Here is a 15,330-nt window from a genome sequence, read left to right on the forward strand (position 1 = left end):
ATTTTTTAAATCATTTCATGATGCCTTCAGCTGATATTCTATTTATTTGATGTCCAATTGTACCATTTTGGCCTTAGGTCATTTCCAAGTATGTAAAACAGAGGCATCACACATTAGATTCATTAGTATCACTTATGAATTTACGTAAGAACAAGTCATTTCCCAAGTTATCCTAGGCGGATTTGAACGTACTTTAGGGATGATTTTTTAATAATATATTTTCCCATGTACGTCTTTGCTCCTGTGACTGCATGAAATTGTCGTAAAATTTGTAATAAAGTTTTTTTTGTTGTTTTAGGAGCATGTTACTTTTGAGCAGTTGCTGCTAAGCTCTTATATGTAAGGTTGATGTTTTGAATGTTCTTACACTAGGAAGATAATAATTATTTTACAGAAATTTGTTAATTAAACTATATATGTCCTTGTTTTGAATTATATTTAGTTATCATTCATAATAAGTGTAAATATGACAGTATGTAATTTCCTTAAAATAACTTGTAAATATCTGTTCTATCTTTGTGGGAGCACATCGTTTTTAGTAGCTGTTACAAAGATCCCGTACACTTGATCACAGTACTCTAATGAAACAGTATTTAAAACTATGAAAATCGAGCAGACGCTTTCATGACCTGCATTATGATTGTGTGATCTTCACACAATACAGTCTTATTTATTAAAAGGTATAGGTGTGATTATAAATTCTTTTTCAACATAAAACCACACTAATGTACAGTATAATTTAAAACAATATTGCAAACACTAAAGTAGTGCTCGGTATTGCCCAGTTGCCAACTCATCAGCTGAACAACATAACTTTAAACTTGTACAAATAATACAAACTGAAGCAAAACGAGAAAGCAGGATCAATATAAGAACAAAGGATAGTAGTATCATAGGTCAAATTAATAACAAGTTTGAAGAACGTAATGAAATCAGTGGAAAATCAGATACAAGAAGTACGCTGATGATTATGTCAAAAGGAGATTATAATAGAGAAGTACTAGAATTTTTGAACAAAGTAATATTAAAAGTATCGATCAGTACCCAAGCACCAAATGTAATGCACAATTAAAGAAAGCACTAAAAGATGTAACTTGGTATTCACAGAAAAAGACATACAAGATTCCATGATAATGAAGCCAACAACACCAACATTGTGTGCCCAAACCAAGATACATAAACAACAAATCCACATTCATCCAACTGTTAACATGGTGTTAGTAAAAAACTCAATATGCCCCATAAGGAATATAACACTTAGGAGAAAAAATATACTAAAAACAGTTGATCCAACATGTATACAAACAATCCAATAACAGAGACTACAGGAATCATTTTTTAAAAAATCAAACTTCTCAAATATAAGAAAATCACTCAAGTAGAAGTTGGTAGAACTCCTATAATTGATCACTGCCAACAACTACTTCTCACTCCACGACAAAATTTATCTCCTGGAAGATGGGGGTAGCAATGGGCTCATGCCTAGCAGGCACATTAGGTGATATACTTAAGATGAAAATTTTTTGACAGGTTCACTCAGACAGCTGAAAAATACTTTATTACTATACATTTGTTGATGACATTTTAAACCTATTTGCTAGCACAAAAACAGCAACACCACACATGCACAATTCAACAGCTTACATAGAAAAATTACAAGCTCTGTGGAAATATAAAGAAGATGTTCAACTTTTTGGATTTAAAAATTTGAAACAAGAAATCTGAGCAAACATTTGATATTTTTTGTAAACGACAACAGACATAATTATCCACAATCAATCATGTGACCCATGAGTGCACAAGCTCACATATTTACGTTCTATGATACACAGACTGATCAACTTACCAATGGAAAACCAGAGGACTGAAAAAGAGCTACATCATCTTCAAAACATGGCTATAAATAACGGCAATCCTAAAAACCTAGTGGACATATTTCTCAAAAAGAAGCCTAAATAAACACATGCCAATTCCAAAGATGAAATAACTTTGGAGAGTATTGTTTCTGACAAAATTACTCGCTGTTTCAAGAATACAAAATTATACAATAGTGACAGGAACCCTGACAATCTAAAACAATTATCAAGACATACCCATGGAAGTCTGAACATTTTTCGCATTCAGGAATCTGCAAAGTTAACTGTGGAAGTGCTCAAAACTTTATATTGGACAAACAGGAAGGGAAGTTTGCACACAATTTAAAGAACACATGACAATAAGTAACAGCACCCATCCACCTTTGCTGCATGTACACTTAAAAACACCAACCACTAAATACCTAATACTGCTAAGTTACTACAAATATTACCTAAGTTACAGAAAGGTTAAGTCATGGATGTAAGAATGGAATCAATTGCTTCCTTACATCCATCTAAGAGACCAATCAGACAAGAGTTTTACATGATCAAAATGACGTACGGAATAGAAAATTCCTACACAACTTTTTACCAGTTCTACAACAAAGTATTACAGTACCATATAATGTTTAATTACTGCTATACTGAGTAATAAATATGACTGTAATGCATAAGATCACACAACCAGATAGCAGATCATGAAAGGTTCTTCTCAATTTTCATGGTTTTCAGTGCTGTTTCAATAGAGTGCCGTCATCGACTTTTATATATATAAGATATTTGTAACAACTGTTTACAAATGACATGCTCCTGCAAAATTAGAACAAATATTTACAAGTTTTTAAGGGGATTACATACAATCATATTTCCACCAATGATAATGTAATTGAGAACACTTACACATATATCTTTATCAATTAATTTCTGAAGAATAATTATAATCTTAAAATAACAAAAAAACTATTTCAAATTTATTTTATGACAATTACATTGTGGTTACAGGAGCAAAGACATACATGGTATATAATACCATTAAAATATTGTGCATAAAATAATAAATAATCCTCTTAGCCTATCTTGGGATTTGATGTAATTTATAAGTGATACTAATGAACCCGATGTATAAAGTTTCCATTCTGGATATCTGAAAACAGCCTCAGGATGAAATTGTACACTTGTACATCAAATAATGAGAATATCAGATGCAGGTTTCATAAAATCATTTTAAAAATTCATCGCAGCTGCAGACCCTATCACATTGAAGATTACAGAACTACTATTTACACATAGCACCTGCCATAAACCGATTAAAAGATCAACAGGCATAACCAAAATTAAATAAATGGCCGCAGCTCCTATAATTGCATTCGTGAAGTTATGTACCATTCTGTGACAGCATACGCAAGAATTCTCATCAAGTTGTACCCATTCTGAGCTCTTGGCAAACTAATACTTAATGGACCCAAAACCATAAAAATCTTATTAAAAAGACCATCCTAAATAGATTACAGATGCAACAATAGCTATGTTAATTAAAACAAAAGCATTAAATTACAATTGAACCTCCAACAAGGAAGCCTGTAATGAAAACAAAGACAGTGAGAGTATGAATATAAGAACCAGTTAATTGTGCTGTACCCATCAGGCCACAATGTCCCTGTACAACCTACTTTACTTATTATATTCCCTATTTGGGAAACGTACACTAAACATATCACACACATAGTACAAAAAGACAGCGGCTTCCCCTCGTGCACATAAATACACAGCAGCATGGTAGACCTCCCTAACAAAAGAGCGGACTAGAAGAGGCATGGCAGAAGCAAGTGAAGAAAAATGACACAATATAAATTTAACAATGGATAACGCAGGATGAAATAAGACAATATTATGGAAAGGATAGATTGTAACTCATATAGCTGAGATGCTGAATCACACACACACACACACACACACACACACACACACGATCATCATGTCTTCCACTGAGGACAGACTGCAATCAATGGCACATGATGGAAGAAGCAATCTGGGTGGGGGGTTGGGAGGAGGCTGGGACGTGGAAGGGGAGGGATACCAGGGTAGTGATGGGGGCCAAAGTTCTATTTGTGGAAGTATACAGGAATGAGATGGGGAGAGGGTGCGGCTGCTAGGTGTAGATAGGAGGTTAGATGGAGGGTACGGGGGAAAGTGGAGACAGGAAAGACTGTGGGCACATTGGTGGAATAAAAGGCTGTGTAATGCTGGAATGGGAACAGGGATGGGGATAGGCGAGTGAAGGACAGTGACTCACAAAGGTTGAGGCCAAGGGGGTTTGGGGAACATGCGACTTACTGCAGTGCGAGTTCCCTCCTGCATAATTCAGAAAAGCTGGTGTTGGTAGGAAGGATCCAAATGGTGCAGGCTATGAAGCAGTCATTGAAGTGAGAATGGTGTGTTGGACAGGGTGCTCAGCAAGTGGATGGTCCAGCTGTTTCACGGCCACAATTTGATGGTGGCCATTCGTGCAGACAGGCAGCTCATTGGTTGTCATGCCCACATAGAACACAGGATAGTGGTTGTAGATCACATGACAGCTTTCACCAGTAGCCCTGCCTATGATGGGATAAGTGATGCTTGTGACTGGACTGGAGTAGGTGGATGTATGGAACCCCCTCTCTTCATCCAGTGCTTAATAAACAGTATATTAGGGAAAATTTAGGTTGAACACTTTGGAGGAAACTGAAATCATGAAACGCAAAATTAACTATCCTGAGAATGTCCATAATGAACAAACAAAATCAAAGCATTAGAGCATACTTAATAATTACTTACAATCTTTCCAGAGTATTGCATTCCAGTTGATCTATCCGTATTTTCTATCTCTCGTGTTCAGACATGCATTGTGGTGTTTTTCTCCACTTGCTTCTGTCATGCCTCTTCCCTTTGGCTCTTGTGTTAGGGCTCCTACTTTCATTCATTAGTCGTTTTACTCATAGCTGAGAGTTGTGACCTCATTTCCTCATTAATTCTTACGTAGTTGAGACTTCAGACTGATGTTTCCATCCACAGTGATCTTCGGCCTTTCCTAATATGATGTGAAGAGGCAGGCTGGTAATCTCAGATGTAGGCAGGGACACAGAAAACACAACATTTTTCAATTATCTGCCTTAAATTCAAGACTACCTCTCGAGTACCTTTACCTGACGCGAAACCCGCTTGTTCTGTGGAAATCTGAGACTGCAGAAAATTTTTTAGGCATTGATTTATTATATGCAGGAGGACTTTACTAGCATGTGATATTAATGCTTTGGTCCTATAGTTGCAGCAGTCCCTAACTGATCCTTTTCTGTGCAGAGGAATTTGGACAGATATAGTCTTTAGGCCTTTCACCCGGTTTCCACTCCTTATTACATATAAAATGTAGGGCATGCATGCCTTCCTCTCCCATCGCAGTCTGCATTTCTCTGGTAATACCATCTATACCTGGCAATTTGTTGTTCTTCAGATGCTCGATGCCATTTTCGATTTCTTGATGTTTTATTGATAGCAGAATCGATTTTCGATCACGTAGTGATCATCTTCAGTGCTGTACAAATTAAACTCAAGACACTGGTATCTAGTTATCAATAACCAAAACTGAGAAGCGATCACAATAACAAGGAGTTATTGTGATCGCTTCTCAGTTTTGGTTTTGATAACTTGATACCAGTGTCTGAGTTTAATTTGTACAGCACTGAAGATGATCACTATGTGATCGAAAATCGATTCTGCTATCAATAAAACATCACCATTACGGCCAAAGTTGACCTTCCTTTTAATTTAACATATATGGTCGTTGTGAACACAGCACTCCATGGAGTCACCAATCAATTTTCGATTTCACTGTACAGAATATCAGGTTCTTATTTGCTTCCGTACAAATGTTCTCTTCGTCGACGTTGATTCCTTTGCAATACAGTGCTTCACAGTGTTGTTTGCACCTAGCTATGGCTAATTGCTTGTCACTAATAATAGTGCCGTCTGTATCTTCTAACATCCACGTGCGCAGTTTGAACTATCAGGTGATGCTGTTCATCTTCTTGAATAGGTCATGCGTTTCATTTAGATTTTGACATTACTCTATGTCATCACAAATACTGATGAGGCACTGGGTCTTGTCACTTCGGCAGCTGCGCTGTTTGCGGCAAAGTTCTTTGCATGCTTCTTCATCTTGAGCGGTTTGCATGCCACATTTCTTTAGTGTGCTCCTTTCTTCGATGAGTAGTAGAGTATTGTTCGAAATTCAGGGATTCTTTGCTTGAGCGGTCTAACTAACCTGTTCAGGGAGAGATGAACTGATTATTTCTTTCATTATGTCCCATATTTTGGGAGCTACTCCTTCCTACTACTTAGGTGTATATTTATACTATATGCACAAGGGGAAGCCACTGTCTTTTTATACTATTTATATGACGTGTTTAGATTGCATTTCCTTAATGGGGAATATAATCAGTAATGCAGATCGTACAGGAGCACTGAAGCCTGGTGGATCACAGCACGATTCACTGGTTCTTATGTTCGTGCACTCATTGGCTTTGTGTTAATTACAGACTACCCTGCTGAAAGTTCACCTGCAATTTAATGCTTTTATTTTAACTTTGATTCCTAATACATGGTTTTTATTGATAAAGCTATTGCTTCTGTGATCTATGTAGGATGGTGGTTTTAACAAAGTTTCAATAGCTTTTGGTCCATTAAATATTAGTTTACAGAATTCTCAGAATGGGTACAACCTGGTCAGAATTCTTGTGTATGCTGGCACAGACTTTATGAGTGGTATTATAAGAGTTTTGTTCACTTATTTAATTTTGATTACACACATTGGGTGGTGTAATTGGTTTACAACAGGTGGTGTTATGTGTCAGCATGATGGTAATGGTGCTATTGCTAGAGGTTTTAGATACAATGAATACAGGAATAGTAGTTTGGAGCTTAACCATGAAGTGTTGCACTATCGCATTCCCTTGTATGGTGGCAACATAGCCCATCACCCGGAATTTAAACAACTGTGTGCGTTCGGTCAATACTATATGGGCGTGTATGAAGTACTGGAAACTCAGACTCTTTACATAAGAGAACATATTATGTAAACACTGAAATCTGTAGGTGCAGTGACCACATATCATATCTTTTTCTGGTTCCACAGTGTGAATGTCTCGTAATCCTACTTTATGTGGAATCATGGTATTGAAGTCCTTCAGCTTGGACCATTGTAAACTTGTCTGTGGATATGAGGTCATTAATCATTATTTTTATTTTATTTGGAGTGGTTGTGCTCTTTTATATATGGGGATCTAATGTATTTTATGTAAGCCTTTTCTTCAAGAAGTTTTCCGTGCAGCGTAGGAATGTACAAGGCGGATTTTCTACTCAGTTGCCATGTACCGGACAATCACTATATTAACTCCTGTTAGGTGATGCATATAGACATTCTGTACATATATGTGGTATCCTTTTTGGTAGTATTCTAAGGTTTTTTTTGCTTTTTTTTCCAGTTTGACAGGATGTATAGTTTTGATATTTTATCTGTAATTTTTCAGGTGCACCAACTGATGACGGGACTCTTTGTCCTTGAAACCTGGCTGTGCTATCTTTTTATCGGTAGATAAAATTTATAAAACTGCAGCAGATGTTATCGATCACTAGTTTTTATTTAAAAACAGGAGCAGAACTGGATTCATACAAGTCATTTTTATGTTACATTAGGTGTAAGTATAATCAGGGAACATCTCTCTCTCTCTCTCTCTCTCTCTCTCTCTCTCTCTCTCTCTCTCTCTCTCTCTCTCTAACAACAATTTTTCCACCTGGAGCTGGAATTACTGCCAATAATTCTATTTTCTACACAATATTTCCATTGACAAAAAATATTTACGCACAGAAATAGAACTTTTAACTCACGTACACTGTGGAATATATACATCTTTTAAATTCGATTTCACCCCAACTGCGCAGAGAAATGGAATCTTTAACTCAGGTGGACTGTAGAATATATACATCTAAATTTGATTTAACCCCGATTGCCTTATAAATATTCCACATCCACATACGACAACAGAGACCTAATGCTGCTGTGAAATTTAACTATATGTATTCCGATTTTCATTTCACAACACACAGTATGCAAACTTTGCTGGAAGGCAAAGGGTGCAATGCATGGTTTCTATTTTCCAAGTAAATGGTACTAATAAGTGAACAATGGAATATAATTAGCAAATATCTAAGAAAAAGGAACTGGGAACATTATGATTGAAGCTAACAAGGGAATGATCCAATAAGACTTGTCTAAACCTACCCTGAAATTTTTTACACAGGAAAAAGACAATGAAAGAAATGCACTGTCAAAATTTTAGATGCTAAGAGGCACTGCAAGTATTAAAAAAAAAAAATAGCTGGAAATTGCCAAATTTGTAGCACACCAGGCGGCGGTAGAAATGTACACCCCCAACTGGCGCTATAGCAGCTGTGCGTGCGTAACTAGGCACACACACAGCCGAGGTCGGCAGTACATTTGTAAATAGGAAACGCTACACAACCCAATCGTAATTTATAAAGGTTGTTTCAGACTACCGTTCGTTGATAGTTTCTCTAACACTACAGTACACAGTTACTATTCTCTCGCATTACCCACTCAAGTGACATTCAATACAAATTATCTGTTGCTTTTTGCAGTATTTGTAAGTACTGACAATACAGATAAAGCTGAATTAATATTTATTGTGCTTTCGTAAGGCATGCCTGCTAATAGTACCTTGTTTTCTTTCAGTTTCACAGTAATGTGGAATCCAATTAACATTCTGAATCTAGCAATGATGAAATATGAAGAACGTGGTTTCCAGCCGAAATCACTTTCTTCTCCTGAGGACGTACGTATATGTCTTTAATTAGTTGATTTCCTTGACATTCATTCGAATGATATTGACATTTTGTTTGAGATTGTGGATACGTTAGAAGAAATAGGAAATAACTGTGATGATTTCATGGACTGTGGTCAGGCGACGTCAGTTGTGCAAGTAACAGTTGTGAGGAAGGATACTGTCCAAACCTAAAAAAAACATACTGCAAGAGCTTTCAGCAACAAAGAAAAGGCAGTGAAATATTGGTTAAACGAAGGAGGGAAAAAATGCTTGAAGTTATGAAGTGTGTAAAGGCGTTTTCATTTAGTGAAATCGGAGTGTGAAGTGTACAAATGGAAGAATGAATTACATGAAGTAAGAAATATGCACCAAACAGAAACCTGAAACCAAATGAATGAAGAACTGTTCGAAACATTTATAACTGCTCGTGAGAGGCTATGCACCGTTACTGATGGAGATCTACGCGACTAGGCCCCCCGAATTACATCTGACATGAACATTGCTAATTTCCAGGCTTCATTGGTATGGCTACGCAGGTTCATGAAAATGTACAGAAAAGGACGTCACAAAATTACCAAGTTTACATCATGTAAACGTATAGCGCAGCTGCACGTGATAGACAATGCTATACAGAAATTCATAGCTGACATAGAGACAAAACTTGCTGTTAACCTCACAACAGCTGTTTATAACACTGATCAGTAATATTTTGTGAAAGAACTGCATGCACACAGCACCTTCTCATTTGGGGGCAAAAAAAAAAAAAAAAAAAAAAAAAAAAAAAAAAAAAAAATGAATGCAATGACACATTCATAAATGATAATTCCAGTGATAAGTATGAGTTGTTTACTATTTCCACAGCTGTGTATCTGTCTTCAAGAACCGCAAGGCAAATCAGGACCAAAAATAAATGAAACAACATGTCGAGTGGCTAGTGCCTAAAAATGGACTGTTTGGTTGCAAAAATCTTGTAATCAATGTATCAAAATCTGGAAAAATGGGAAAGAACCATTTTCAACATTTCATTCGAACCTTATTCCTACCAGCTGCAGAAATTAATTCATTACTTTTGTTGGATTCATGGTCTGGACATAACGACGCCTCCGCTTTTGTGGAGGACTACAAAAAATCTGTAGATGTAACGCGGATTCCGCCTGGAACTACTAGTGTGATTCAACCTCTCGATAAAGAATTTTTTCGACAGTGGAAAGCATTCTACAGGAAATTATCAGATGACATAATTTCCAATACTTCTCTCTCATTTCAGGTTTATCAGCAGAACAGTATTCTTAAGTTCCAGTCATTTGTGTATTACCAGTTTTCTTTGCCACGCTTTATGAATTTGATCAATTATGCATGGTATGCAGCACAATATGCAGAACAACAGCCAGGACCATTTCTGACTCCATCCCAATTCTGTCTAAATAACACTAGTGATTACTGTGAAGTGCCTGACTCATCAATTTTTCCTTTGTCCAGTGTGCCTGGTGCAAGAAAAAAAAATTGTCATTCAATAGATGCTACGCATTTTTGTGATGACTACAGAGAATAAACAAAGAACTGTTTCACTGATAGTCAAATGTACAACATTCAACCATAATTGTAAGGAATGACCTACAGGAATTCTTATAAAATGTAGTACTGCAATATACATTTCATTTCAAAAAATTGCAACTCCACATTGATGGAAGTCGTCTGTGACATCAAACACTGCCATGATTTTATTTTCTCTGCAGGTCTCCATTTTCCAGTTAGGTAACTGGTGGAGGTGAGGGACACATAAGTAGTTGCAGTAGTATCCAGCTGATGGTGAAGGTGAGGCACACATAAGTAGTTGCAGTAGCATCCAGTTGAAAGACCTTTTTTGAATAACTTCACATCGACAGTTCCATTCTTGCACATGTAATTCTGATAAAGTGGCTAGCAGACTTGTCTCTTTGTCTTTTAAATATGTCTGCTTGTGTCTGTATGTGTGGATGGATATGTGCGTGAGTGCGAGTGTATACCTGTCCTTTTTTCCCCCTAAGGTAAGTCTTTCCGCTCCCGGGATTGGAATGACTCCTTACCCTCTCCCTTAAAACCCACTTCCTTTCGTCTTCCCCTCTCCTTCCCTCTTTCCTGATGAGGCAACAGTTTGTTGCGAAAGCTTGAATTTTGTGTGTATGTTTGTGTGTCTATCGACCTGCCAGCGCTTTCGTTCGGTAAGTCACCTCATCTTTGTTTTTATATATAATTTTTCCCACGTGGAATGTTTCCCTCTATTATCGATATATATACCTTACATGCGAAGTGGAAACACTAGCTGTATCACCTCTTGAGATGCTCAATGTTGGTAATTAGTGTTCTGTTTACAAATTTCTCCTCAATGGTAATGAGAAGCCAGGGAAAAATGGCAGCCAACATACAAGGAAAATTTTGGACCAGTGCTAACATGAGATGGAGATGCAATTCCATGTAAACTGCACGATCTCCACGCATGTCACGTTTCCATACAAACTGAGACACTTAAATTCTTCCTTCCCTGCGCCATTTTGCATACTCTGTCAAGAACAGTGTGCTCGCCATGCAAAATAATCCTCACTGAATAGCAAAGTTTTGCATTGTGGCTCAAACAAGACAGAGTTGTATCCTGTACACCAAATATTAGCTCCAAAAACTAAAAACTAATAAAACAGCATCCATAGGCAATATTTGCTACCTTGTGTCCTCTTCCGTCCTGTCTAGTATAAATGATTCTACCCACATACGTGAGTGAATGGTTGTGAATTTTCTGCAAATGCTTATTCGCATATTTTCACTTCCATTTGCTCGATTGTAAACCCAGCTTTAGGTGCTTAGAACTGGTGTCTGTGAACTCCGAACAATTCCGAAACTCAGTACTGCGTGAGGGATTCGATGAGTCGCGTGCTAGGCAGGCAGAGCTGTACAAACCACTGTTCTTTGTGTGGCAAAAATGTGTAACTTCAACATTTTTTGCAAAATACTTGCAGTGCCTCTTAGCAGCTAAAATTTTGACAGTGCACTTCTTTCGTCGTCTCCTTCCTGTGTAAAAAATTTCTGGGTAGGTTTCTACATGTCTTATTAGACCATTCCCTTGTAAGATCAGAACCCTGTTAAGAGTTTGACACAGCTGCCTAATTCAATTTCATATGATCCTTATTAATTTACTGTGTATGAAACATTTTGCAGGGGAAATGAGATGCTTATGGTGAAGTCGGAATGACACGATAATTTTGTTTCCTTATTCTTGCCTAATGCAAGTTAATGTGTGTACAAACTCATAGCCTACTTTTAGCAGTAACGACATATTTCCACCAATTTTGTCAGTGACGTACATAAAATGAGCAAACATGACATGTTGGTAAGAGAGTAACCACAACAGCTTTAGAAACTAACTACTGTACAAAGGACTAACTGTTCTTAAAAATCAAAGAAGGGCTTACATGGCAAATCACTGAGTATCATCATGTGACACACTGTTTTATTTCATATGGGGAGGTAAAATTACCCAAGAAAATAGTCTCACATCATTGCCTGTTAAAGACACACACGTGGGTTGAAATGTTATTTGATGAACAGTTTTAACCTGCCGTGAAACTATGTTATGATGCACTGTATTATTCAGTAACAGAGTAGGTTTTATTCTGGAAACAGCTTTGAAGAACAAGGATGGAGTGGTGAAGTGTTGAGTTTTCATGATGATATTTTTTTAACCGGTGGGAGAATGAGCTGTTTAAAATATAAAAGATACAGATCTGTTTTAACCAATCATACAGAATATTTCAATATACACTCATTTCTAGCCAAATGGATTAGAGCAAGACTTTAGCAATTTGTGCACTGTATCATCATTGACTGGTGTAATTTACAGATCAACCAGAATGCAATTTTCAGTTTGTTTGCAATTTGAGTAACTGCTTTTTATTTCTGCTTTGTTAACAGAACAAAGAAATCATTAATATATAAACTACACACTGCCAGAACATTACTTACATGTCATTCTCACCAGGTAACAAATGGGTTAAACATTGTCAAGGAAGGCCGGTAATACAGAAATATTTACCAAATTCCATTATGAGGGAAAATAACAATCCAGAGCTTTGGAAGTACTTTGTATCCAGTATTAGCGGTACAAAAAGCGCTGCCTGCCAGAGGCATAAAAAAATGTTAATTTAAGGCACCTTCAGTGGAATGAGAGTGTGTCAATGAGTGGCAAGCTGAAACTCATTTTGACGCTTGGTGTGTTTATGGATGAGACAGACACTGCCCAGCATTACACATCCATAAAAAAAAGCAAACTGACAAATATATTCAAATAAACACTCAATGGAACAGATGTCACTGATAAAGGGGGAAGGTGGTAGGGAGAGGGATGAAGGGAGACAAGTAGTTCTTAAGCTTTAAATACTACTTATTTTGAAAGTTTGAAAAATATACTTGTGAGCATGCTATTATGACACTGGAGAAGTCATAAAATTGAATTTTAACGACAAATTATAGTGATATCTGATCACTGACCCTCTGGCATCCTAGTGATAGACAACCAAATTCTTTCACTGCAGTAAGTGAAAATTTTCACAAACCACTGATCTACAGGCAAATGTGAAAGAATGAAGAAGGAGATAATAAAACACTGAGTTATTGCCTTACAAGATGTTTAGGACATTATTTATCAATATCAAATACTGAAAATGCTGTGTAAACACAGTGTACTGATTTGTTTTCAATCATATAACCAGCAGTGTTTAAAATTTATTTTCATTACTGCTTACCAAGAGAAACATCATATGACATAGATTTTCCCTTTGGGACTGTTCTCTCATACTGTACTCATCTTGAACTCCCACCCCATCCCGTCAACACACGTATTAAATATATTGTTTTTAACAGTAGTGGAAATTCTTGGATGGAGGAATACACAAAGTACAGAAAAGGCAACCACTCACATATAGCAGATTGATGCACAGTAACACATAACAGAAAACAGGATTCACACTATCTTTCAAACACTAGCTCTTTCTCCAGCAAATGTATATACATTCACACATATCAGCACCTGAATGCACACTCCCATTGTCATGGCAAGACTAATTAGTCTTGCCAGAAGAGCTAGTGTTTGAAAGCTAGTGCAAATGGTGCTTTTCGTCGTGTGTCACTGTGTGCCATGCATCAATCTGCTATAGATGAGTGGTTGCCTTTCCCTTATTTTAAATATTTGGTATTAATTTTTTTCTACATTTACTTTTAAGTGGTCCAGTGACTAATTTATAAATATACTGGAATATTCAACAGATTCATTGTTAGTAACACAGAGCAAAATTATTCTCAAAATTGCACACCTTTTAAAGCACAGAGCTTAGCATGCACTAAAAATAGCAAACACAATGCAACATATGCACTACATATGCTACACTAAGTGGATGCCTTTTTACTGTATTTACCTTGGCGTCCTCCTTACTCACATATACAGCAAAGTAACAAACTCGAATCTTACAACTGAGAATCCACTTTACAGGTCTGAAGACGAAATACTGTCCTCTGGCACAAACAATTTTACAAGTGGCTTAGCACTTACCTGTACCAGAAGACCAGGGGATGTCTGGGGACTGGGCCTAGTGAGAGGCTGCGGGCTTCGATACGTGTTCAAGGAATTCAAATGCTGAAACACCAAACATTACTAATCATGCAAAAGGTGCACAACAACAATTCATCACTGGCAGTTCTGGCAGCTGGAGTCCACACTAACTCATGCAAGCCAACCAGAACTGACAATAACCTACAGTACCTAATACAATAAAACCTTTTGTTAAGCTATAGGAACAACAGAGAGGAACAGGTCAAAGAAAAACTTTACAACAAAAATAGAATTGTGTGGAGCAGAATATTACAGGAAGAAATGAATAAAATGGGTATGAAATATTCAGGTTTTACTGTACTATAAAAAAAACTTCTGCACCATGCCTTAAATGCTGTTCTACATAAGTTGTATGGCAATTCAGTATAATGTCATATTGCATCAATTTTTGCAACAATTTTGTCCCAGTACAGTACAAAACATTTACAATATTAAAAAGTAACTAACATGGTTAAAGCCAACTACAGCTCTACGGAAGAGCTCACAAATGGAAAGCGGAGCTACTAAGTAAGTTACTAATGACTCTACAAAAAAAGCAGCCATCAAGACATGACAACACAATAACAAGCTACCGCTTATACATTTACAGAGAGTTTCAATGAAAGACAGAAAATGAGCAAGATGCTACATTACAATTTTTATAGATAAATATAGAAATAAGATATTAAAATTAATATAGTGTCAGTGGATAGTAGGGACCATGTTCTTTGTGGAACAATAAGACTCCATGTCTGTGGCTCAGTGACTCAGTGTCAGGCTTCCAATCCGTAGGTTTGGCGTTCAATCCATAGTTGGTCCTAAGTTTTTTGTCAGTTATTGCTTCTTTCACTTCCAAAAATGATTTGTAACTGTGAAGAATGTCAAGCCAAGCTTTAACACACGCACGCGCACACACACACACACACACACACACACACACACACACACACACACACACACACAGAGAGAGAGAGAGAGAGAGAGA

At 36.9% G+C, this 15,330-nt stretch overlaps 1 protein-coding gene across 2 annotated transcripts in view; it reads right to left on the reverse strand.

Moving 5' to 3' along the window:
- LOC126481180 (CREB-regulated transcription coactivator 1-like) overlaps nt 1-15,330 on the reverse strand; it is a 388,693-nt gene that overhangs the window by 140,167 nt on the left and 233,196 nt on the right. For both annotated transcript variants that reach the window (XM_050104753.1, XM_050104752.1), the window contains one exon: nt 14,307-14,390. In XM_050104753.1, the coding sequence (XP_049960710.1) occupies nt 14,307-14,390 (84 nt within the window). The remainder of the gene's footprint in view (nt 1-14,306; nt 14,391-15,330) is intronic.

The sequence above is a fragment of the Schistocerca serialis genome, chromosome 5 (assembly GCF_023864345.2).
Source record: "Schistocerca serialis cubense isolate TAMUIC-IGC-003099 chromosome 5, iqSchSeri2.2, whole genome shotgun sequence".
Taxonomy (NCBI): domain Eukaryota; kingdom Metazoa; phylum Arthropoda; class Insecta; order Orthoptera; family Acrididae; genus Schistocerca; species Schistocerca serialis.